The following is a 27091-nucleotide window of genomic DNA, read 5'->3' as shown; positions in this document are numbered from 1 at the left end:
CATTTGCGTAGCAGGTCCCGCCCTCCTCGGTCCATTTAAAACCGGTCCTGTCCCGTAATAAAGTCAAAACGCACAGGTTCAAAGTACAGACACTGCGGAACTACTGGTTAGTCGGAGGTAAATGTGAGCTCCCGTAGTGGTCCAGAGTTAGAGGGTCTCTCCCTACTAAGTTACTTTTTTTCGACTTATATTTTTGTTTTTAACTTTTATTTGGAAATAAGAAGTTTTGCACCGGATACCGGCGACACTACAGGCGGAGAAGTTATCGCAAAATGGCTTATACATTATCAGCGTGCATCTTATTTTTAATATCACTCCAACTGGTGAGTAAAGCTCATGAATGCGATGTGAGTTAAATCCAAGTCATTCTGTCATTTACAGCACCGGTCTTGTTCCCCAGGTCCAGTCGTCTGGCGTGTTTGAGCTGAAGGTTCACTCTTTCACCAGCACACGGAGCGTCTGCGCGTCCCGGGACTGTCGGGTCTTTTTCCGCGTTTGCCTCAAACACTCGCAGGACGTGATTTCACCGGAGCCGCCGTGCACCTACGGGACGGGCCTGACCGACACCATCAGCACCGAACCGGGCTCCATCTCCAACAGCGCACCTATTCGCATCCCCTTCCCCTTTAAATGGCCTGTGAGTATGTTCGTGTGGACCGGTGTCGTGACCCAGTACAGAGATTCTGAAGCTGGAGGTGTTTGGTTGTGATTTTGTTGTAAACCTGTTCACACCATCGTGGCCCCTCACAGGGAACATTCTCCTTGATCATAGAGGCGTGGAATACGGAGTCCTCTTCCCATCAATCAACAGGTTAGTCTTCTTTTTCTTTCTTTCTTTCTGCCTGTCTGTCTGTCTGTCTGTCTCTCGGAGCCACCCGAAAAGGCAGTGAAACGAACTCATCACCTTTTCCTCTTCCAGATAATCAAAATAATCTGATCAGCCGCCAGGCGACCAAGAGGACCCGCTCATCTGGGGAAGATTCGACCCAAACGGACCTGCGATATTCCTACCACGTCGTCTGTGATCAGTTCTACTACGGGGACAACTGTTCCGACTACTGCCGCCCGCGGGACGACACGTTCGGACACTACACGTGCGACTCCTCCGGGAAAAGGATCTGTGTGGAAGGATGGAAAGGCGAATACTGCTCAAAGCGTGAGTATAATTCCGTCAAGAATATTCAAATGTTCGTTTATGTGTGTGTGCACACACACACACACAGCGCGCGTGCAAATAGCTTTGATGTTGCGTGTTTCAGAGAAAATGGGGAAAGTATCGCGTGGTTGTAAGAATTGTGCGAACGGTCAATTCAACAAGTTCAACGGCCTCCTGTGGTCAGTAGATCGGTGTAAGTCAGACCGAATCAGGACCGGCCCCGCTCCTTTTGTTCGCCCTAACAATACGAGCAAGGAGCATGGTTTAACAGGCGCACGCGCTGGAACCTAACGTGCTCAGCCTTGCGTAAAAAAGACGGCATGTGTTTCTTTTGTGTGGCTCCCAGCTGCTTGGTTTAGTACTTAACAAATACTTGATGTGTCTGAGCCTCGCGAGGGGTTTGGAGGAGGGGGGAAGGGGGGGTTGTTTAGTGCCGGGGACGGGGGCAGCCTCACTCTAATTTGCCCCTTTCTCTCCCTGTCTTTCCTAACAGCCATCTGCTCGTCTGGCTGCAGCCAGGAACACGGTTATTGTGAGACCCCGGGCAAGTGTAAGTGCCGTAGTGGGTGGCAGGGGCCGCTGTGCAACATGTGTGAGCATCACCCGGACTGCGTGCATGGCACGTGCAGCCAGCCGTGGCAGTGCAACTGTAAGGAGGGCTGGGGTGGCCTGTTCTGTGACCAGGACCTGAACTACTGCACCAACCACAGGCCGTGCTTGAACAACGCCACGTGCACAAACACGGGCCAGGGCAGCTTCACGTGCACGTGCAGGCCCGGCTTCAGCGGCACCAGGTGCGAGATCGAGACCAACGAATGCGACAGCAACCCGTGCAGGAACGGGGGCAGTTGCAATGTAAGTGGCGCAGCGCACCCGTACCCACGTGTCCCGACACTCACGTGTCTCTCTCCCACGTGTCTCTCGGTTCGCCAGTCGGACTCACGGATCTCTCCCCTTCCGTGCAGGATCTGGCGAACGACTACACGTGCACGTGCCCGCAGGGCTTCTACGGGAAGAACTGCGAGATCAGCGCCATGACCTGCGCGGACGGGCCCTGCTTCAACGGCGGCACGTGCGTGCCCAAAATGGCGGGAGGCTACTCATGCCGCTGCCCCCGCGGCTACATGGGCTCCAACTGCGAGAAGAAGATCGATCGATGCACCAGCAGTCCCTGTGCCAACGGTAAGCGTTTGCAACCTTTAGCCACTCAGAAAAAAAACAACAACAACTGTTTAAAAAAAAAAACTGGGTTTGCGCGAAACTTCTTATCATCCAGACTCAGGCGGCCGGGCCGCTGGCGTTCTCTGGCTGTCTCCATCTTCAGCTGCAGCGTCAGCCCCCGTCTGGCCCTCCGAGGTCCGCCACGCAACGCGCCCCCTCAGCTTTTTTTGTTTTGAGATGCATCCACACAGCACGTCCCCGTCAACCGTGGAAGGAATGCTGGCCGGTCTGGATAGGAGAGGCAGGGGGAGACGCCAGAGTGCTCACGCTGATATGGCGGCCAAGATAGAGCAGTCCTCGCACATTTTATTGTGTAGAAACGCCACGCTGCCTTCCCAAGGGTTCTAATTACTTAGCCTGGATTTCGCATTCGCATGTGGAAGTTTTATCATCCCACTGTTGAAGTCCTTTAAATAACTTTGACTAAGCCATGCGATCTTTGCCTGCAGCAGGTTCCCATTTGCCCACATATTTTGCGTGGAGGAGCCCACATTCTGAGCCTGTGTGTGTAAGACCTTTACAGTGTATAGTGGTACCTGGTAGAGACCTCAGAATGTCATCAGGGCGGAGCAGCAGAGTTTCAGCCATTTTGTTTCTCCCTTAAAGGTGGCTATTGCCTCGACTTGGGGCACAGCCTGCAGTGTCGGTGCCAGGCCGGTTTTGCAGGCCCGCGCTGTGAGATCAACATCAACGACTGCACCCCCACCTCCTGCCAAAATGCCGGCACCTGTGTGGACGGCGTCAACGGCTACAGCTGTAAGTGCACACTGGGCTTCAAGGGCAAGGACTGCAGCACGCGTGCCGACGCCTGCAGCGTCCTGCCCTGCAAGAACGGAGGAACCTGCTTCACCCACTTCAGCGGGCCCGTGTGCCAGTGCCCGCCGGGGTTCATGGGCTCACGTTGTGAGTACAGCCAGCCACCCACCCAGACACCCTCCACGCTCACGGTCCCCGACTTCCCAGTGGCTCTGGCCATATCCTTCACCCTGGGCCTGATCACCCTGGTGCTGGTGCTGTGTGCCGCCATCATCCTGCTGAGGCAGATGGGATGTGGCACTAAAGCGGCGGCCATCTCCGTGCGCAACGACCTGGACATGGTGAACAACCGCGCCTCCATGATCTCCGCCGCCGGCCTGGCTGGCTTCAGGGAGAAGGAGGCCTTCCTCGTCCCCGGCGTCCCCTACAAGGTGACCAACAAAGATGCAGAGCTGTCCTCCAGCGTCGTGGATGGAGACAAAGCCAATAACAAGCAGAAGATGGTGGACTACAATCTAGCCAATGATGAGAAACACACTAAAGACAAGCTGGACCTGTGAGTGTCTTCTGTTGTCTCTCTGCTTGGCTAACTATCTCTTTGGGGAGGTGTCCAACCTGTTTCTTTTTTGTTTTTAAATTTCTTTCCAGGATAAAGTCTGAGTCCAGTATATTGGTTTCCCCTGTGAGCTTTTCTAAAGATGGGTTATATCATCCTGTATACATCATTCCAGAACAAATGGAACAGTGTGTTTTTGCTACTGAGGTAATCATGATTCACTCCAGTGATCTCTCGAAACTAATGCCATTTATCTTCTTCATTTTTCTTAAAGAACAAAGCTAACAGTTTACATTCTCATCTCTGTCACCAGGTTTAATAGGATCATCTCACCTGGAGAACCTCACAAACGGGCTTTGCCTGACAATGTTTACATGTTTTTAAGCGACAATAGGAAGATGTGAAGAGAGAATATTATATCGACATATTTAATATTTATTCATGCTGCTTAAAATTAAAGAACTTCTTGATGGGGACGATACTGTTGAGAAGACAAAGCAAGAGAATCTGATTGGCTGGAAGAGCGGGTAGAGCCATCAGCATTATTTGCACTAATATTTCTTTTTCTTTCTTTTTTCTATATATTATTTTTTACTTCAAATACAAAATACATATATATGTTTTTTATATTTTTTAACGAAAGGAACATAAATTCTGTGGAATCCAAGGTTCCTTTATTGCAAAAAGGAAGAACTTTTCCTCTCCAGATGCCTTATAACATGGAAGATGGTGCATTTCAGTCTCGGAGGGCTGGCCATATGTCCCACAAGGCCTTGCGTCCTGTCAATCAAAGCCAGAGCCTCTCCGCTGAGACGGCTCTGCCAAAGGTGGAATACACGTTGGACAGTTTGGAACGCTCTGTGAATGCAGCTAAGAAGGATCTGATGACAAGCAATCAAGGTGATCGACTGGCTGATCTCCGCTGCAGGAGATGTGGGCAGTGGTCATGGGAAATGTGAACCGAACTCGCGTGTAACCAGTATTCGCAACGCAATACCTGATCCGTAACATGGCTCGACTATCAGAGAAAACATCGAAAGCGAACTCAATCCAATCCAAGTGCCTGATTTTTATATGTACCGTGGCTTAATGAAAAAGGTACTCTTTTAGAAACACTAAATGTTTTAGTTTTCAATAGCTTTATAGAACCTGTAAAATATCTTTATAGAACCTGCTTGAAGTCTTATTTTCTGCATGCCATACAGCAGTTGCTCTCAAAGCAATAGTCTGGGTACAGATTGTTTTGTACAGCAGGACGTAATGGGTATTGTTGTGTACAGCATTCGTTCTGACACCGTCAACATCCAATCAGCTTTTTCTGACATTCCCATAACATGAAAGAAGCATTTGTTGACAGCCTCACCAATGATGGGTTCCTGGTTTGCTAAACCTATGTATGGGGTCTTTTCAAAAAAGATCTCAACTTAATGGAGTAAATGACTCCACTACAGAGTTTTCATGATATTTTTTTCACTTTAAACCAAATAGATCATTTGTGATATATTAATATCAACATTAATTTAACAATGCAATGTTGTACAAAACCTTGAAATATTCCTATTTAATTTGATTGTAAATAATTTGTATTTATATAAAGAGAATTGTATATACGTCAATGTTTTGTGCCTATCATAAAAGTCTAAAATATATATTTTTCGTAGAATAAATCAAAATGTGTAACTTTGCGTCATGTTTCTCATATTTGCATGCTTTTGTAGGACGCTCTGAGTGTCTCCACATTGTTCTTGCACAAGGCTCTGTCCTCCCGCTGAAGCACTTTAACATGAACACACAGGATGCTGTTTACTAAAGACCTCCTTAAAAACTCTTGAGCTGCTTGTAAGTAGAAATGTGCAGGTCAGGAATAGTTCAGAATCACGATTGTGAAATAATCAGCTTTTAAACAGCTCTTACACTGGATGGTTATTGTTTACAAAACCAAGGTCTCATTTGACTCCACGAACATTGTAAAGTTTGTAAAGTTCATTCACAGCTGATGACTAAGCACACTATTGTGTAGGAGGTGTGAGGTAAGAGATGTGTCTCGGAATTAAAGGCTGACAATCCTCCTGCAGGAGACATTCCGCAGGGCTTCAAGCTGAACTAGCACGTGACCTTGCTTCAAGACCCGCTCCAAGATGTCATCTCATAAAACGTGTCTCCACACGCTAATCCCTTGGGCAGAGCATCCAGCTTGCAAATGTTGGGGAGTTTGGTGGTGAACGTGTGGGTCTCTGGTATGCTGACTAGGGAGGATTTGTTGTGACCTTCACTGTTGGATGTGTGGGGCAGAGACCAAAGGTGCATCTCCTGGACAGTCTAATGGCCTTCAGTGTGAGGTCACCTGCCACTCACAGGCCTCTGGTCTTCGTCTGCCACCCCCTCCTCCTCCTCCTCCTGCAGAAAGAACAGGAACTTGGTCTTGAATGGGGAAAGGGAGACCTCCTGCATGGGCTTTCTCTGGAAGCATAGATGTTTGCAAGCCCAGTCAGTCAGACACCTGTCACCTCTGACGAGCCTCTACAATGCCTTCACACAAACAATCATCCCAGCTCCCTCCAAAAGCAGAGAAATAATCAAAAACAGTATGAATTATCTGTGTGTGGTCATCAGCCCTGCAGAATATGTTACGTGATGATTCCATGTAGTAGGATGGTATGAAATCACAGTCACAGATCTGAACAGTAATTACCTTTACTCCAGTGCTGTGTGGAAACTCATGGTTACAAGATCTATTTCTTGCCTTCTATTACATAAACCTGTGCTTTTTTCTTTATTTCGTATTCTCTCTCCCTCTCTCTCTCTCTCTCTCTCAATTCTCCCTCTCCCTCCCCCACTCTCTCATTCAATCACTGCTCTTCTGGGCAGGTGCCCTATATGAGCAACACTTTTGGTGGCAAACTTCAGGGTTCAGATAAGCAGGCACCTGCTGCTTAGCTTGTCAGTCACGCTAATGTAGGTTGTACTATGGACGAGGAGTGGCCGCATAATAAAATCAGCAGTTTGGAGGTCAGGATTACAGTTTGAGCACTGCTTCTTTCGCTGTGTGTGTGTGTGTGTGTTGAGGAGGTTCACAGCCTGAACTTGCCATGGACACAGAATACAAACAACGAATAGATTATTTTGAGATAAGACTCTTCTGGTCTTTCCTGTTTGACGCCAAACTCTTACTTTCATTTCTGCGTGATGGTTTTACACTGTTCTAGACCCAACGTTCTTCTATGTGGGTCACGGCAAATGGTTTGCTCCCTGTGCAATAAAAAGCAAAATATTCACTTTGTCTATTCCCTGCCCAATCAGAACTATAAACAACACCCTATAGCGCAGAAAGTAACAAACATTGCACCTACACATTAAAGATTTATTGGAAGTGTTGCATGTTTAATCTTTTACCTCTGGTGTTTACACGGGAACACACTGACACATTATAGGGGGGTGGTCTTCAGCTGCAAGATGCAGGGTGATCTAACGTACACCTGCCTACAGCTACTGCGCTACCTTACACCTGCTCTCACACAGACCGCCTACTTCCTAGCTTCAGTTTATCAGCTTCTGGCCTCAAGTTAACTGGACACTTAGAGCTCTGGACACCAGACCTTAGAGCACCGCTAATGTTCAGCAGCAGGGAAAGTTCAGGCGGAGCTTGACGGGGCTTGACCTGGTGGCTGTCCAGATCAGCTTTTCTTGCTGGGCCAAAAAAACAGGATGCAGTTGTGTACATAGAACAGGGTGCGGACGGGCTACACAACTGGAACAGGGGGCATCGTGGGCGTCCTGTTAGGCTGGGGGGGGGGGGGGGGGGGGGCTTTGGCCCAGGCAGGCCCTTCGTGTGGGAGGTGGGGCGGGGGCTCACGCCACAGCAAACAAAGCCCAAGGTCTGACCCTTGTCCAGTCAGCACTGTGGCTGAGTGCTCTCATGGTCAAGGAAGTGGAGAGGGTCTGTGGTACACATCAGAATAGGTGCTTTATAGGTTTAGTGTCAGAACCAAAGCATTTATCAAATAGATTTGTTATCAAATTGTCAGAATTCAGCAGTAGCCGATTACTATTTGAATTTCTCAAACACACACGTGTAACATTTCTTTAAGAACAAAAACGAAATGAAAAATGAAACTGATTGATCATATCTATGTAGATAACTAATGGATTATCATATGAGTATCAGTTAATGGGTTCCTTTCCTTCATTACGTGGATGGACACCCTTGGGAGATTTTTCTTCATGAATCTCTCCATGAATCGAAGGTCGAATACACCCGGTTGTCTTCTGGTGTGTGCGACTGTCCTGAAGGAACGCTCATCGACATGCCAAATCAACAACAAACATCTAGCCAAGTCCGCGCAGCACCAGGAAACAAACCCAAGAAATTTGTTCAAGAAATGCATTTGGGCTAGAGCGAGGGAGAAACGCCGAGCGGGTGAGGGGAAGGGAGCGGTGTTTGCAGATAAAAGGCCCACCTGTCTTCACTTCATCATGGCTGCTCTCCACGCTCTTCCTCTCTGCTCAGATCCTGTCTGGCTTCAGTCCTGTGTAACGTCAGGGAAAGCGAGAGGAAATCATCCATGTGTTTTTACACAGCTCCCCTTCCCCAGGTCTCACGGCACGGCCCCCCAGAAGCCAATCATACCACTTCACGCTGGCTTGTTTTGTCTTTATTATGGCTAATTCCATAGGTGCAGTAAAACTACTGTGTATACAAAGCATATGTTTAATTCATGCAGCAATTATATAACACATTTTCCCAATCTACTTCTCTGACTAGATTTCTTTGACTGGTTTATATGCTTTCTCACGCATATATGTCCATTCCTAATGATACAATACTCAGTTGCTTAAATTTTTTACAGTAAGTTTCCTCACTGTACAAACATTGACCTCCAAAACAGTAAGAAATGTTTTTCACTATGATTAAAGCACCCCGGTGAGTGGGAGAAGGGGGGGGGGGGGGGGCATCACATGTAGTCTGTATTAACTCAATGCTTCTGGATGTGGGCTATAGTTCCATCTGTAAATTGCACAGTGTCTCTGTGTATTTGTGGGTGGGGGGCCCACAATTCTGTCATATTTATTATGACCCCACCCACTGTGCACATGTTGCAGGTGAGTGACATGTATTGTTCTTCTGTAGGCTTGAAAACCGTCACTGTTTTCCCTATATGATAGTACTGCTGAATACAAGCCTTTCTTCTGACTCACTGAGCAGTAACTCTAATGAAGATCAATGGCTGGAAAAGTCCAGGAATGAATAATAATTTACTGCAATTCATTACTCCAAAGAAACAAAAGCATATGGAGGAAGTTAAACAGCCTGCGACCTGCTTTTCACCACTGGATGTTAGCAACGGCGCTACACATGAACCACAACACCAGCGGTCACATATACAAACACACGCACCATATCCAGCAGGCAAGCGGGATCATGTAGAGAGCTTCTCTGTGCCTGGTTCTGATGGCTATCAGCTACACACCCTGATATTTAGGTGTTGCTCTCTACCCACGTCACACACGCATGCACCCGTGCACTCCGTTTGAAGTCCTCTGGGAAAATCAAGTCCGAAGTGCACGCCATGCACGAGCAGGAGATCGTGAATGGATGGAAGTTCTACACGTTTTGGGGGGGAACACGCAGACGTTTGTAGGAAAGCAAGATCTGAAGGGTACGTTAGAGAGGTGGCTATCTAGGACTGGAGCTTGCCCACAGATCCTTTCCTGTTGACGTCCTGTTCTCGAGTATTTATGTGCTCCAATATGGGAAGGGAAGTGAACCTTTTCTGGCACACTTATCACTCCGCAGTCCCCATTCTTCATTTTAGAGAAGAGGAAGCGAAGCACCTTCCTGACCGCACTCATCCCAACACACGCATACGCGCACCGACACCGCGACAACACGGGACAGCACATTCCACACAGCACGCGGGGAAACTCAGACTGCCCCGCAGACCGACCAGACCGTACTTTACTGTGGCACCACCAGCGCGCAGGGGACAGAAGGGGCTTTTGTTTGCTTGTTTGTTTGTTTTCTCACCACAAGAGTACGGTTTCTTCCAGTCTCCGGTGTGTCTCTGACTGAAAGAGCGTTAGGGAAGCACCGGACGACAGTAAAACCTGGGCGGTATGGAGAACGGGTCACTTCAGCGATCAGGATCTGCCCCCCCACATTGCTCAGCTGCTGTTGCCCTGGGGTCAAAGGTCAGAACAAATAGGAAGTGACCAAGGCAAATATAGACCCAACTGACAGAGGAGTCTTATGGATGGGATGTGGAGACAGGAAAGAGGCTTTCGTTGGGAAGGGTGGGGGGGCGTTACAGGCAGGGGGGGAGGTTGAAGCCTACTGCAGTCTTAATGGTAGCAAAACATGTAGAAAACCATGTGAGGCCCAGAGTCAACAGAACCCGTTTCAAATGAAAACAAACCACCTCCCCATGCCTCTTCTTGCTGTAATTAGAGTCCCGATCACCGTTCCCACATACAGCTGACGTATGTGACATTTTGAGATTGTTTGGTCTCACATGAAACCTAAGCAAAAATGAAACATTCCAAGCTGTGGACGTCGTAGCATCGTTTCCAAAGAAACACTCAAAGCTTGACAGAAAATATCACGTGTACTGAGGGCCTAGAATTGCTTTGTGGCTGTAGGATTGCTTGAGGATTCACTCTTGTGCTTAAGCAACCTAATACAAGTTTATTCAGCATACTGTGTTTGACATGAAGGTGGATCCATTAGTATGTATCTGTTAGACTACGACAGCGAACATATGCAGCATGTCTGCACCTGTCTGAACATTTAACAAGCACACCAGGGAAAATTGAACGTTTCGTCATTTTTTGCGTGAATGTTCTGCTTGGCTTATAAAAATAAGGAATTTTTCTTCATTGTGCAGAGAACAGATGGAACCACCTTTGGCTTTCCACCCTCCAGTACTAAGAAAACAATAGCACTGTACTTCTCAATCACACTGAGCCTAACAATAACAGAGGAACTCATGCCCTGAGAGCCAAACACAACCCCTGCTCACGGTCCCTGGTTCCGCTGGCTCTGATTGCGACCGGAGCCTTCGCCAGCGGTTGTAAATCAACCAGTGTAAGGAGTTCTTAATTGTGAGCTCCATGTTGGAGATGTTGGAGCTCTATGAGATGTTCTTAGACTGAAGAGTTACGAGTCGCCTTCAGCTCTCTCCACACCCGGCTGCAGGAGTCCCACTGTGATATAGCGTTTGGTCGAAAATTGTGTGAAGAGTCCCTTCAGTCTTGACTCGTGCATCTTGACTCTTGCATCTTGTTTTGCGATGTAAGGTTCTTTAGATTACCCTGAAGAGAAAATCCGAGGCGGATCAATTTTATGGCTCCAATATTCTGAAACTTTAAAGGCTTCTTGATGTGCCTGCGTGCATGAAAGCGAGGAACAAGACTTCGTATGTCTGACGAAGGCAGTCGTTGCACAAGTGTAGGGTGACGACAGTGTTTTGGAGGTTACCTGAGGGTCCCCAGTGTAGCGAGGGGCTTGTGGGAGTCCAACATCCGGCAGGCCGCTCCCCTTTTGACCCCTGCCAGCGTGGGAAACAGAGGCCGGGGAGTCGGCGTGACTGAGGGCATTAACACAGATGAGTCTAGCAGACCTGACCCAACACCTGTCCCCCTCCTCTCTTCACCAGGAGAGATTCAAAGAGCTGCTCGTTCCCAAGTGGGGGTGGAAAGGATGGCGGAAGCAGAGAACCACACGCCATTACAGGAGCTGTGTTGGGGGAACTAGACTATGTCAAAGTGGATCCTATGGAGGAAAATAAAAGGGAATTTAAAAGATCAGTGAATCAAGTTCCTGGGAAGTTTCTATCTGTGATTGAAAGGAGCAGCACTCAATCAGTTCTGAAAGGCAAGATGTTAAACCGGACTGGGTAGGTTGTTCCTCCACAGCCCTGGATGTAATCAAAAAGGGTTTGAATGGTGATACAGTTATATTTGCTGTGGGTCTTCACTGCCTTTGAAGGACATGGTTTTGGACACCAACACAATGTGTGTTTGAACTAAATGCCACATGCTAAAGTGGAAACACAACACAATGTTAGCCTAAACAGGACGCTGCTCATGGATTCCAATATATGGCCTCAAAACAGCTGTTTCTGATTCACGGAGGAGTGGAATTTTTTTTTTCTTTGGTTTCACTTTCATGACCATCACATTTCCTGTCGTAAACCCCATGAGTCAATGGAGGCCACTACCTGACCCTCTTGACGGGACACTGCTGACTGGGCCACCTGACTCCAGACAGGGGCAGGACTGTCCGCTTCAGTTCCACTGTCCCGTCCACCGCACAACGGCAGTGTGGGAAATGGGCGACAGGAAGGAAGCACGTTCTGCTCTTGCTCTGAGAGGCACACGATAAGGATCTGCTGAAGAGAGTAGGGTGTTTTTCCCAGGGGAGAACCGTATTAAGGACTCACGTTGAGCCCAGCGCCTGAAATGCTTACAGAAATCTACAGAAATCAAACCAGCTCATCTTCATGTACCCAGCTCCAACACATCTGGGTGCAAAAAGTTGCTTTCAGTGCTTGAGTATAAATTATTTTCAGTATAGATTCTGAATGTATATATATATATATATATATATATATATATATATATATATATATATATATATATATATATACACCCTTGCTGTATTCTGTTTATACTATATATATATATATATATATATATACATAGTATAAAGATATACAGTAAAATAGCTACATGTAAAATAAAAATGTAAAGCAAAGAAATTATGTTCACAAATCACAAATTATGGTTGGTAACCCTGTAAATTTGATGTGAGCTGGGTGTAGCAGTGAGTGGGACAGGAGCTGAGAGTCACCTCACTATGTGTGCTCTGACTTTAGACACTACATGACCAAGCACTACCAGGCCCACTGGGTTTGCATTCTTCCAGAGCGTTTGAGATATAAAAACAGATTACCTGGACTTAACTTACATGAGCAAGCCCAGAGATCCATTTGACTGATACAATCAAAACATATGAAAATGCTTAAAATGTTTGGTAACAAACATGTCTGATCATTTCCACATGACTCTGGCAGGAACTTAGCTGCTCTCAGACAGACCAAGAGAGGACACGAAACATGACCCGAGGTGGTTACAGTAAGAGAGGCTGAGGGGACGCACCGGCACTGCTGGGTTTGGGTGAGAAGAGTGCGAAATAAAGAAAAAGAAAAGTAGTTTCCCACGAACATGAAAGCCCAGACGAAGTGTGAGGGGCTAACGGACTACGACTGTTTCCCGCAGTATCCGTACTCTTCGTCTTCCTCCTGCTCACACCTCAGGAGGAGGTGTGAGGAAAGTGTGCCTACACTTCAAAGGGCCTGGCCACCCTCTGCAGTCTGCTGGCCACCACCACTTTTCTCAGCAGTGTGATGCAGTTTTCTTGAAGAAGTCCAGATTTACACTGATCCGCAGTATTTTGTTTTAATATAGGCAAGATGGGCCTTTTCGCAGTAAATGTCACATCAAACCACAGAGGCTGAATATATCATCTGCTAGGATGGCTGGTGTGAGCAATACCTCCCATCTCAGTTTTATCAGGGCATATAACATACAAAATTTCTTAAAATGTTTTAACTGCCTTCTGGATTTTAGCAGATTCTTCTTTTTCATTTTTGACATAGCAGGAAAAGAACATGATTTATAGTGTTTTCCCCATTACAAAACCCTATTTTTGTAAACAGAAACTAAGACAGAAATATCTGACTCTTCCGATCATTTTCAAGAATGTTTGCATAAGTGGTACTCTGGAGGAACCACATCTTTAAACCGTCTGCTTCATGGCACAAAAAAGAGGAATTGGACTGTGTTCCTCTCCCTTATTATTACTGTATACAAATGATCCCTCATGCATCTGAATCAACCAAATAAATAAAAAGAACCCCAAATGACTTTCAATAAAAATATTTGAGGAAAATCTGCACATGATAAAATTACCCAGGAATTTAAACTGCTTCACATGAATAAGCATTATAATTTCACTAAACGTGTATTATGCATATTGCTGCAGCAAGACAGCATAGAGTGCTGAGTGGCAGAGGACTGTATACAAGTGTGTCAGCTATCAGCACTCACGTGAGCCCTGCGAGAGAGGGCACGAGCCAGGGAAACACTCATGTGAGCCCTGCGAGAGAGTGCAAGAGCCAGGGTAAAACTCACGTGAGCCCTGCGAGAGAGTACACGAGCCAGGGAAACACTCACGTGAGCCCTGCGAGAGAGTGCAAGAGCCAGGGTAAAACTCACGTGAGCCCTGCGAGAGAGTGCACGAGCCAGGGAAACACTCTCGTGAGCCCTGCGAGAGTGTGCACGAGCCAGGGAAGCACTCACGTGAGCCCTGCGAGAGAGTGCACGAGTTAGGGAAACACTAACGTGAGCCCTGCGAGAGAGTGCACGAGCTAGGGAAACACTCTTGTGAGCCCTGCGAGAGTGTGCACGAGCCAGAGAAACACTCACGTGAGCCCAGCGAGAGACTGAGGCTGATGAAGGCACTGGAAGGAACCTTGGGGAACAGCCAATCAGAAGCAATGAGGAAGGGAGGACAACACCTCTCATTCACGTCTGGAGATCAAAGCATTTCTCCTTATTTCCTAGGCTAGCGCGTCACTTTTGCAGAGAGAAGGGCGCACGCCTCAAAGGGCGAGCATTCATTAAGGAAGACTGACCTGATTGATGTATTGGACAATGTGTAAAAAAAAAGTACGTTTTTTTTAAATGTCATGATTACAAAGCTTGCTATCAATTATTCCTGTTTTCTAACTGAAATGACACATGTATCTCTTTACCAATGGTGGCAGTGTTGTGTCAAACCCTTTTGCTGCTCAAGATACACAATATAGAAGGATAAAGGAAGTCCAAAGCAGAGGGACTTATAAGGTTTTCCTGTTGAGTTTGTTCTTGGATAAAATGTTTCTGGAATTCATTCAAATGTTCTGTTTGTAGTCACTTTCACACAGCATTGGACAGTGAAACACACTCAGATTAGTTAGTAGATATATGCACAGACACGCTTGTCTTGATTATAAACTTCACTTTGGGCTACTTGGGAATAGCTTTCAGAACTACTGGTAAGATTTGTGTACGTCCTCTCTGCTAAAAGCTATAGGTTTGTATGGATGTCTTATCTGAGATTGCTTTATTGTGGAATAAAGTTTAATATGAATTAACATTTAATTATGACTCATTTGAAGTGAGAGCACCATGCACCATGATCTGCCCCTAGCTGTGAAACTACATCTGCATGCTTTGTGTATATATATATTGCCAGAGTTTTAGTGCTTACATGAAAAGATTTATAAAACGGAAAAGAGTGTCATGGGAACAGTGAAGTGAATGCGCCAATCTAGAGATATCTGAGCATGTTCCCTGGCCGGCGGGTTTCAGCCCCACGAGAAGCTAATCTTCAATACGGAAACGTAAGTCCTCCAGAGGATATCCGGCCGTAGAAGGTGGTAAAGCCCCTCAAATGAAAGCTGCCAGGGTTGAAAAACAAAAGCCGTCGCCATGAGCCACGACACACCGGGTAGGCCTACCAGCTCCCTGCGCTCTCCACAGACAACCTCAACACTGAAACCCGCCAACCGCGTGGTGCACAAACGAGCGTCTAAAAAGACACAAAATGCTTTTGTTCACAGGATTTAAAATGTTGGTGACGTGAAATAGGTCAAACTTTCTCTTTTAAATAGTGTGGTATTAACAAATTCAGGGTCTAATGTCAAAAACTTGGTTAGAATTAACATATTATGTTGTGGAGGTTGTTTGAGCCTCAGTATTTTTGCTGGATAATCCAATGTCAGCATAGTGCTCCCAGTTCACGTATTCTGAGATTAGAGAATTTACACCAGGAGGAGCCGTTTAGGGACAAATGAGTGAAACACGCGCATGTATAGCAAATACACACTCACTAAACACACACACACACGTCAGTATACACGTACGGGACGAGAACTTACGCTTGTACGTACGGGCATTTGCACAATCAGCTGCACATAAATACAGCACTAAATGTGCTGACACGTCGCCTAATGACTTTGACCTTCAAACTGTAGAATCATAATCACACGACGGCATAACGAGGCTCGTTTTAAAGAGATATCCATTTACATGATGATGTGTAGATTTTAAATTATCTGCGTTCCTGTTACGATTAAATTATTTCCGCTCGCACCGAAAATTGTTTTATACACACGCGGCAAAACACTTGAATAAGTTAAAACTACGTGTACGCAACAGTTATCATCGCTAGTTATCATTGCTAACTAGATGCGATATTTAATAGTTAAATGCTATGAAAGCTATTTTTGCTAGAATCTACGAAATACTGGGAGCATGAAACGCTGCAGCAAACTTTTAAGCTTTTTCAATGTCATTAAATTAAACGTAATTTAATACACCAGATGCAGAGTAAACAAAAATTTACCATTTTAAATTTATACTGTCAATATAATTGTTAAGCAACTTCTCACAAGTGAGAGTTTGACGATGTATAAATTTGCCAATGTGAAAAAGGATTCAAATCTTGAAGACAAATTACAACTTTGAAAAACAGTTGTAGGGAGGCTCAAAAAGCCACATTTTCACAATATTCAAGCTCAGAACCATTCATGAATCACATCTAGAGTTCACTGTGAAATGTAAGCCAAGTCCCAGCTGTGCATCTCCTGTGTGGGAAGGTTTCTTCTGACCTGCGCTGCAGTATGTAGTTTGTTTAGAGAAGCCTCCTGACTTTTGCCAATAATGCAGAAGACTCCTGTTTGAATGTGTGTGTGTGTGTGTGTGTGTGTATGAGTGTGTGTGTGTGTGTATGAGTGTGTGTATGAGTGTGTGTATGAGTGTGTGTATGAGTGTGTGTGTGTGTATGAGTGTGTGTATGAGTGTGTATGTGTGTGTGTGTGTGTGTGTGTGTGGGGAGGGGGTGGTTGAATAATAGAAGTTGCATTGCTTTTGTGAGTGAGTAAGAACAAATTGAGCTGTTTCCTAATCTTTGGATATTAACAGGAAACAATTATGTCTTTATTTGGCTTAGTTGTGCCTACTCTGTGATCTTGTCTCTTCCAGTTAAAGGTAGGGCTTATGCTATCGTCACCATCTTTGGCATGACAAGCAGTAAAATCTCACTCACTTTTGCTCTCTTCTCTCGATAGATTTGATGTGTAGAGGACTGTGAATGGGGCTTAATAACAGGAAAAGCACAGGTCAACGCCTCTGCAGTAGAGGAGGTCTGACTTCACAAGACCTCCCTCCATCTCCACAGTGCTGTTGACAGCTGCAGTGGCCAGTTCAGCGTTCTCATTCGAGCTGGGTGAGAGCTCGTCGACCCCTGACCTCTCCCTGGGGCGCTAAGCTATCAACTGTCATCAGGAGTCAGAGGAAGCGATTTATTCTGTGAGGTCAAAGACCTTGCGCATACAGCAGAGCAAGAAAACGGGAGAGAAACGAAAGGAGAGAGGACGAAACCAAAAAGGGCAGATTGTTTAAGTTAAATCTTCGATGTTCGAACAGTAAAATGGTGGAGCAGACATGTCTACATGTGCTGTCTACAAAAGATCACCTTCTAGAGAAAATGTTAATATAAATTAATGGTAAAGCAAGACAGTTTGTGTTTAGTGCTTTTCATACAAACTTTTTGTATGAACAAATAGATGTACTTTATGGTAAATAAAAGTGGGCAAAACAAAATCCATAAAACGTTTGCTAAGTGTTGGTGGGTTGTTGAGAAGGTCTTAAGAAATCAGTTGTCTACTAATTCAAATCCTAACCTCACTGTTCACGGTTCATCTGAATTCCTGTGCATTACTATGAATGCTACTGTTAAGTGTATTATTATGTGAACTGTGTTAGAGAGATATTTGCATTGGCAGGCTGTGGCCAAAAATATATCTACACAGAAATCAGGAGGACTAATGCTGTCATTCTGAGCATCGTGTTGGTCAGAGTCAACAAGGCATGGCACAAACTTCAAACGCTGCTCGTTTCAAATGCAATCGTCTGTTAATCAGCTCAGCAAAGAGGATGTAATGAACTGGAAACATGAAATGGGTGGAAGAATTCATGGGAAGCTTAGGTGTGCCACTGTCTGATGGAGTTCTGCAGAATCACACTGTTCCTTCATACACGCCGCTTCAGGTGACACCAGCTAACCAGACCGTTGGACCCTGACTCGGAGCTCCACTGTGTGCATGTGTTTCTGTGACTGGTCAGATGTTCGCAGGTATTGTGAAACGATTTCCCACCAATGCATCTTGCATCAGACACATCAGGAGAGATTAAACACATACACATGCACATGCACAGTCTCTCTCTCTCTCTCTCTCTCTCTCTCTCTCTCTCTCTCTCTCTCTCTCTCTCTCTCTCTCTCTCTCTCTCTCTCTCTCTCTCTCTCTCACACACACACACACAATGCAAAACAGGCCACATGTTTGGCTTCATTGCTTTATTTCCTTTCTAATTTTTGTTTCCTTTGTTTAACATGTTTCTGTGTGTGTCTTTGGTATCTCGTGCAGAGGTCACCAAAATCTCATCCAGTTCTGGACTTCTGGTTGTGTATGGTACTTGTCTTGTTAAGCAAGATCTAAGCAGCATCCTTTCAGAAGTGATCTTTACCATCTCATGTGACTATGACCTCTTCTGGACCTACTGTGTTAATTTAATTTGCCATATTTATGAATTGTGATTTTTACCCCAATCAAAATTTGTCCCATCTGTGCACTTGGAACACATTCACACACTAGCGATCACTGTGGTGCACACGTGCCCAGAGTGGTGGGCAGCCCTAGCACAGGGCCCGTGGAGTAGTGCATTGCTCAAGGGCACCTCAGTCATGGCCTCATGCCATGACTGCCATGTTCATGTTTGTCCAATTATATTATCACAAGTTCTTTTTGTATTATTGTCTATCCATTTCCATAGAAATAGCCATGTTTATACAAATAGTGAGAGGAATTTTGGGAATGTGCCCCAGATCAGAGGCCTGTGACTCTGCTGCTGCTTGGCTGGCAATGTGCCAGCTTCATGTTCTAGTTCTCCATTAACCCTCTGTACCAAAATAGAGGAGCTACTCCATTAACCCTCTGTACCAAAATAAAGGAGCTACTCCTTTAGTCTTCTGTACCAAAATAGAGGAGCTACTCCATTAACCCTCTGTACCAAAATAGAGGAGCTACTCCTTTAGTCTTCTGTACCAAAATAGAGGAGCTACTCCATTAACCCTCTGTGTACCAAAATAGAGGAGCAACTCCTTTAGTCCTCTGTACCAAAATAGAGGAGCAACTCCTTTAGTCCTCTGTACCAAAATAGAGGAGCAACTCCTTTAGTCCTCTGTACCAAAATAGAGGAGCTACTCCTTTAGTCTTCTGTACCAAAATAGAGGAGCTATTCCATTAACCCTCTGTACCAAAATAGAGGAGCAACTCCTTTAGTCCTCTGTACCAAAATAGAGGAGCTACTCCATTAACCCTCTGTACCAAAATAGAGGAGCAATCAGTCTCTATCTGGCCATTTCCTGATTTCGTGCATGGCATCCGTTCACAAGTGTGACATGCGCAGGACACTAGTGTGCAGGACGATGGGAGAGAGAGGGGGGGGGGATTCATTATGTTTCACATGATACTTTCACATAATAGAACATGAGATTTTACATTAAGGACGTAAACCTTGAAACACGCAGTTATTTAAACAATGTCACAGGCGTCCTCGGTGCACAATACATGAAGGTGAGGTCAGAAACAACTTACCTGTTTCTCATGGTTTACACCCACCAAAACTTTCATAAACCTTTTGAACTGGTGTCCATACGTGTTTTCCATCCGTGATTTCATTTTCATTTTGATTGAAAACTTTTAAATATATAAAATTTGACTTAACACCCAGGGCATACTTCTGTTTATTTTATTTATGAGAGTAACATGTCTATGCATAGATGAAATTACTGAAATTGAGATGTCATTGCCTCAGGTCATTAAATTCTAGGAATCGAAGGTGAGAAAGAAATAGAATTTCACTACAATAACAGCTCTTTCTTTTATCTGCTTTCTTGAGATCCTTCTTCTAAAAGTGCAGGACTAGAAAATATGGATGTTGCTCTGAGGTCAGCTTTAAGAATTTTCTTGATTTAGTTGCGCCAGAAAGGGTTAAAAAAACACGTCTTTGCTGGAAAGGCCATGGAAAACTGAGCAGTTGTTCCAAAAACGGGAGTACTGTCTGATGTAAAGTTGGAAGGGCTTGGAGAAAATAAAATTAATGATGCACTATAAAATTCTTAGATGCTGCACTGCTGTTTATAACAAGACACAGATGGAGAGGCAATCACATATTGCATATATAAATATAAATAGTAACAAGACCCAGAATTCTTCATGTTTGCATAGAGTTTACAGTACAATCCTCCCACATTGGCCTGGCACGCCGAAGCAGGTCCTTCATGCTGCATGATTTGATTTTTGAAAGATCAGCTTTATGAAACTGTCAATTGCATTGTTCAGCCTTAATCTGAATGTCTGAAAGACATAACTCCTTGCTCCATTTTTAAATGCATTTTCAGTATGACAATATTTGATATTCTAAACATTCACATGTAATTTAGCAGACACTCTCATCCAGAGTGATGAACAAGGTGTTCTACTACTTTAATTAGTAGAAATAGTTTAGAGACTAGTATTAATCCAGAGCTAAGACTCAGTGCTAGTCCACAGATAAATAATACACAATACAGAAAGAAAACGTCTAAATATTGACATTTTGTAAAAGTGCTTAATAAGTATCAGGTGGTGATTCTGATGACAACTTTTCAGAATTATGCCCTCAAGACAACTGTGATCCATCTGTGCTGAGAATCCCAGTCTAGATCAGTCTCTTCAGTTTTTATGGAAAAAAATAGTGAATAACACTGAGGCAGAAGTACTGAAAATAGTAAATGAACATTTCATAAATACATAATAATTAATAAATAGTATTAATTTAAAAAAATTTATAAAAATTCTTATTTTATAGACAGAAATGGTCTACGTAAACAAACCTCAGGGGGAACAAGATGACTAAATTCTGACAATACATAATCTATAAAATCCAATCTGTAAAACCTGAGAATGCATAATAACTAAATGAAAAGAAAACAGATACCCTCATCATAGACAGCAGACATGAAGCAGAGATCAAAAGGTTGAAGTAGCCCAGGACGTTCAAGCCTTCCAAACACAGGACTAGTCAGACCTGTAATCAAACTGCACTGTCATGACAGAAGAAGAGAACCACCCACCTTTTCTCATGGTGAGATCCCTATTATACACCATTTACTGACCTGCCAAAAAAGCCACAGTAGATACACTGCAGCTCATGCAATTTATGCTATACAATTTATAAATATTATTCATTATTGAAAGTAAAATACTGCCTGTTCTCTGCAACACATCACTCACTTATACCCAGCATGCTTTAGGGCACATTTACATTTGAGTTCATTATAAAAGAACAATAAAACATTTGTTTTTGACATATTTGGATAAAGTGACAACGATTTGCGAAGATTAACCAGTAACTCTATTAAAATAGAGTTACAAGTATGTAAATTTGTGAATATAATGAGTTCAATACATAAATATGCAATACTTAACAGTCTCCTCAGGAAATAAAGCCGGCTCTGCCCCTTCCTGTAAAGAGGTCCAGTGTGTCATCCAACTGCAGTCCACGGTACTTATAGGTCCTACCCACATCCACATCATCGCCCTGGGTAGAGGGGGTGGTCCAGACCTACGGACCTCCACCACCATCTCTTTGGTCTTGAAAGTGTTCAGGTGCAGATAGTTCAGTTGGTACCAGCGAACTGATCCACCACTGTCCTGAACTCACCCTCCTGTCCCAGCCATGGCCGTGTCATCCGAGCCCCCCTGTGATGCTCCTGACCCTCTGACCTCAGGCTCAGATGTACAGTCCCTCAACCCAACATACTGTGGTCTGTCGGTGAGTTAATCCATGATCCAGGTTAGAAGGTGTCAACCTGCATCCTGTCCAGCTCTCCTCCCACCAGTAAGGGCTGTATTGTGTTAAAGGGACTGGAGAAATAAAAAAAACATTAGGAATAAGGAATAGGTCAGGTGAAGAAGATAAAGGATGTCATCTTCTACACCAACCTTCTCCTGATTCTTGTTGAACCTGGGGTCTAAGTAGAAGGAGGAGCAGGCGTTTCATGGTCTTCATGATGTTTGATGCTTTCGTCATTAGCCATGCGGGGGCACTAGTTGGGCATTAAATTATTTCCTGAATTATCGCATTTGCATCCTAACTTTGGCAAGCATTATGCATGAAGTAAATGTGTGCTATAAAATGGAGCCAAAGACAGAGATAACTTACATAACATTCATAACAGTTACGTAACTTTCAGCATTTTTTGTTGTTATTGTTGCTGATGTTCTGATAAAACTTTAGATGATTTTCAGATATTCATACTGCAGGAAATATATTATAATTAAGACCCTAATTACATGTACATCACAAGGTCTTTTTGGCCTATAAATGAAGATGGAAAATGGACATAGTTTAGTGTTTAAGTTTTAGCATTACGACATTCACCCCCGTGGTGCAGAATCCTGGCTGTTCTTTTGGGTGTAGGTCTAACAGACTTCACCTCTGCTAGCTCCTACCTGCACATTCACGTATGCTTTGTTTGGTAAACAGAAATATTTATGTTCAAGTTAAACTAAGGGGATGATTTTGGAGCTTTATTTACACAAAGAAGTATTAAAATTGTACCTTTGCCTAGATAAGGCCTTGAGATGAAGATTAACACTATAGCAGGTGTTACATATTAAGTGTTTTTTTGTTAATCATTTTCAGGTGATCCCAGCTCTGTAGGATATTGGCCGTTTGCCACTCTGCCTGGGTTCAGTTCCTACTGACCAGACATAAGGGCAGGAGATGATTCTCTTTGCTCAGGCAGCTGGGTATCTGCTCTGTTATTTTACCCAGAATGCCATGCTGACCGGTGGTTTGTTTGTTTTTGTAGTTCATTTTTTATCAGGATTTGTAGGGGTAACCTGCCATTTAATTTGTATTTTCTTTGTTTATGGTGAAGAGTAGGTAGAGTATGTTTGTATTTTTTTCGTTTATGGTGAAGAGTAGGTAGAGTATGTTTGTATTTTCTTTGTTTATGGTGAAGAGTAGGTAGAGTATGTTTGTATTTTCTTTGTTTATGGTGAAGAGTAGGTAGAGTATGTGTATTTTTTTTCGTTTATGGTGAATAGTAGAGAGTATGTTTGTATTTTCTTTGTTTATGGTGAAGAGTAGGTAGAGTATGTTTGTGTTTTCTTTGTTTATGGTGAAGAGTAGGTAGAGTATGTATGTATTTTTTTGGTTTTGGTGAAGAGTAGGTAGAGTATGTTTATTTTTTTCGTTTATGGTGAAGAGTAGGTAGAGTATGTTGGTATTTTCTTTGTTTATGGTGAAGAGTATGTAGAGTATGTTTGTATTTTCTTTGTTTGTGGTGAAGAGTAGGTAGAGTATGTTTGTATTTTCTTTGTTCATTTTTTATAGGTTAGGCTAGTTGCATTTGTTTTATTTGTCAGGTATTTTGTCTTGGGGAAACACTGATGTCATGAAATCCGGTGGACTGTGAACACACAAGAACCAGACAGACAAGCTGAGCTTCAAGAGTAATAATTTATTGTCTTTACTGACAAGGGACTATACTAGGGAGTATATGAAAACATCAAATACAACTTGCAGCTTTTCAAAATGCAGCTTGTCAACAATGCAAACACAGAGGTGTTATATGAGCCCACAGCAGCCAACCGTGATGAGATGCCAGAGGTCTTAACAAGAGCAGACGCTGGCCCGACTGTTATGTCAGGGGTGATCAGTTACAGAACACGAGAGAACTGCACAGGCGATATTAACTTCAGAAACAGCATCTTATGAAGCCAACAGATGTAGCGTTATTTGTAACCCAGGGAGAAATCAACATTTATGAGATTTTCAAAGTTTCTGATGTAGATGCAGACTGGGGTTTTACTGATGGATATAAACTGATGAAGTGGTAGCACACCATCCACTGAAACTGAGGTGAAACTGAAGAGATCATAAAACCTGTTATCCTTCAAAGGCAGTGACAAACCTGCTGGCACAGTTTAAAAAACAGTGAGTTTGTAAAAGAGTTATTCAGAGTGTTATTTATCTCCTGACGGTTTCGGTATGACGGCAAACGTCCTCATAGTTCCTCCACTCCCTGTATCAGTTATTGAATGAAGAATATTGTTATACTAAATTGGACCTTAAATTATTTCAAATCTAAATGTAACAAGTGTAACAGACACGACAGATGCCTGCGTCATATAACTTATATGCAGCAAAAGTAGCAGGCCAGGTGGACACACGTGTGCAGGTCGGACACACTGTCCTAGCCTTGGTAAGTGTTGACAGACCAATGCTGCAGTGACCTGTCAGAGGCACATAGAGGAAGCATAACGGCTAATTTATAGTCCAACAGGTGAAACCCCTCAGAATTTCCATTGTCCTCTGCTCCTCATAACTCTTAGGACTAGTGAGGACCCAGACTACTTTATCTCAAAGTCACCGTTTTGCTAGGTTAGATAATTATGTGAAGAGATATTCAGAAAAGCTTTTAGAATTTGTCTACATACATGCTGTTTACCTTTGTTAATGTAAGTAAATCTTCAATGGTCGTGAAATGTGAAGTCTTTGAAAGATGAATCTGATTTACTGCCTGGGTTCCTGGCGTGTTGCCTCAGCATGTCGGCTCAGCACGATGTGTCTTCCAGGAGACCATACTGATCCCAACGACGAATAATAGATCTCACATAGTCAGGGAGGTACAGATGTTTCTCGGTTTTCTAAATTATTATAGAGCAATAAAGAGTTCTCCTGACTGACGGGTTCTGTTTAGACTATTAAGGAGGTATCTAATGAGCAATTTGAAATGTTTGCTGCAATTCATAGGTTCCACAACAACAGCAAAATAAGTATCAAAGCTTAACCTCCAGAAACCCTATTGAGTCTATTGAAGTGGTAGTACAAAGGGCTTCAGTGATTTCAGTCTTCACCTTTGGTACTTCAAACCTCTCCAGACACTATAACAACTGTCATTTGCAAAACAAATATAACAAACATGGCATTATTCTTTGTGCACTTCCAAAATAGCATTTTGCACAGAGCAGAACAGAACATATTCTACATACAAAAACACAATACATTTGCATGTGTGTAGACAAGAAAAAGAAAGCAAGAAAAAAAACCAATCATCTGTTCCCTATTTCCTCTCGTTTTGCTTGGTCATACTCTGTTAGTCTGGTGTCTGACTCTCCCACACTGCAAATCTGCCTGTGCTTGTAATCTCCAGTCAGCCGTTGCTGGTCGTCAGAGAGTCTCCTAATAAATCCTCCCTGTTCTTGTAAAGAGTCTCTATATGCCTCACTGACAAATTAGTCCCTCAACTACCTGTTAGTGTTTAACTTGATGTAATAATGTAAGAAACCTTCCAGACTCTGACCTGTGTTGGCAGGATCAGTTCTAAATATCCTCCAGCTCACTGAGTACTTATCTCATAACTCACCAGTCTCACTATTATGGTAGCTCTAATTATCTACTTCAAGATACTTAAACACTTCCCTGTCCAAAACTGAAATAAGTTTGGTCAGGAGACGAGGAAGGAAACAGTGGGCCACTGAAAGAATAGCCCCTGATTTAAAGATGTTAATAAATTATTTATATGGTAGTAAATAACATTTCATATTTTTGTTTCAAGAAGAGATCACTTTAGCTTGACTGCAAATTTCACACCCACTGATAAACAGGGCTTGCCAGCTGAGGTGAAATGAATGCGTTGTTCACATTACTGCAGTTGATTGAGTTTCTGATTGCGTCTACTCTAAACTGGACAGATTTGTTATGGACAATGACAAAAACACACCATTTCAGTTATCCTGGAGTTAGTAGGCCTACCAAAAAAAAGAGTCGGCCTACGCTTATAACGCATGGGACACAATCCTTTGCATTAGTGGACTGAAGCAAGACTTCCAAGGAACGTTCTTCTCTTTTATATGCATGTTAATATTTACTTTTTTTATTCATTGATGTGTGTTTCATGTCTAATGGTTGTGAAGTTAGGCGAAGAATGCACTGCAGATCCAGACAGGAGCGATGCATGCTTTACACTGCACCACGCTTTACACTGCACCACGCTTTACACTGCACCACGCTTTACACTGCACCATGTTTTACACTGCACCACACTACACTGCACCACGCTTTACAATGCACCACGCTTTACACTGCACCACGCTTTACACTGCACCACGCTTTACACTGCACCATGTTTTACACTGCACCACGCTTTACACTCCACCATGCTTTACACTCCACCACGCTTTACACTGCACCACGCTTTACACTCCACCATGCTTTACACTGCACCATGCTTTACACTGCACCACACTACACTCCACCATGCTTTACACTGCACCATGCTTTACACTGCACCACGCTTTACACTGCACCATGCTTCTTCACTGTAAGAATCTAAATATAATTTTGTGTTGCTTGAAAGATTTAAAAATAGCCAGCAAGACCCTTGTTACTGCAGCTATAATGTGATATACTGTATTATACGGGAGTTCAATGTTATGGTCAGTCTAGTCTAATGTCACGTTTTGTGCCTCTGTGTTACCTATCTGCACAAATCCCACCCCTCCTCCTATTCCAGTTATCACGTTGGAGATTAACATGCGGGAGCTGCTGTGTGACATGAGGGGTTTACAGTGGAGAATGTGCAAGTGTGTGATGGCAGCTTTGTCACCGCTGAAATATTCATACTGCATTGAACCCCTCACTGCCAGTGTAGACTCCAACCTTGACTTGGAATAAGCAGTTTAGATGAATGAAAGAATGAATGAGTGAATGAATGAACGAACGAACGAACACGCAAACGAGCCAATGAATGAATAATGAATGAATTAACAAACGAACAAACAAATTAATGAATGAATGAACGAATGAATGAATATACTTGAACTTACCTGCCTTTCAGTTGAAAAGGACACATGTATATAACATGGTAGAAGTTTCCTTAATAGTAATAAGCATGCCTGCACGGTCTGATCTAAGAGTGAGGTTGTAATAACGCAAGTTATTAACAGGATTTTACAAACAGAAGAAAACATTTTCAAATGGCCAAATCTAGCACAGTTGTATTTTTAAAGCAAGGTGATGTGTCATAGAAGATCCTTGGGCAGTATAAGAGATGACCTGATGTCCCTCACACGTGGTACTGATTCTGATTGTTCCAGATGTGCAGCCCACTGTAATTCCATTTCACAACCCATGAGAAGTTGAGATCATTCTTTACCATCATACCCCATGTGAAGGAATCT

At 43.8% G+C, this 27091-nt stretch overlaps 1 protein-coding gene and 1 long non-coding RNA gene across 2 annotated transcripts; one reads left to right on the top strand and one right to left on the bottom strand.

Annotated features, from left to right (window-relative positions):
* The first annotated feature begins 77 nt into the window (after nucleotides 1-77).
* Nucleotides 78-5369, top strand: dlc (deltaC). Its single transcript, XM_076976521.1, has 9 exons — nucleotides 78-323; nucleotides 401-637; nucleotides 751-811; nucleotides 920-1156; nucleotides 1650-2011; nucleotides 2122-2338; nucleotides 2984-3689; nucleotides 3782-3896; nucleotides 4003-5369. The coding sequence occupies exons 1-9, from the start codon at nucleotides 273-275 to the stop codon at nucleotides 4006-4008; spliced, it is 1992 nt and encodes a 663-aa protein (XP_076832636.1). The 5' UTR covers nucleotides 78-272; the 3' UTR covers nucleotides 4009-5369.
* On the bottom strand, nucleotides 4829-15796 carry LOC143477774 (uncharacterized). The gene is made up of 3 exons (XR_013121631.1): nucleotides 15671-15796; nucleotides 8147-8215; nucleotides 4829-6086 (listed from the first exon to the last, which is right to left on the bottom strand). It is a non-coding gene; the product is annotated as an uncharacterized LOC143477774 (long non-coding RNA).
* Nucleotides 15797-27091: the final 11295 nt, after the last annotated feature.

The sequence above is a fragment of the Brachyhypopomus gauderio genome, chromosome 16 (genome assembly GCF_052324685.1).
Source record: "Brachyhypopomus gauderio isolate BG-103 chromosome 16, BGAUD_0.2, whole genome shotgun sequence".
NCBI classification, from domain to species: Eukaryota; Metazoa; Chordata; class Actinopteri; order Gymnotiformes; family Hypopomidae; genus Brachyhypopomus; species Brachyhypopomus gauderio.
Note: the sequence above shows the minus strand (reverse complement) of the source record. Positions and strands in the feature narration are given on the sequence as shown.

Excerpts from the sequence above, each read along its gene's own strand:
- dlc (XM_076976521.1), top strand. The coding sequence starts at position 273 with ATGGCTTATACATTATCAGCGTGCATCTTATTTTTAATATCACTCCAA. Across the intron at positions 812-919 it reads CTCTTCCCATCAATCAACAG|ATAATCAAAATAATCTGATC; the intron begins GTTAGTCTTCTT and ends TTCCTCTTCCAG. Across the intron at positions 1,157-1,649 it reads AGGCGAATACTGCTCAAAGC|CCATCTGCTCGTCTGGCTGC; the intron begins GTGAGTATAATT and ends CTTTCCTAACAG.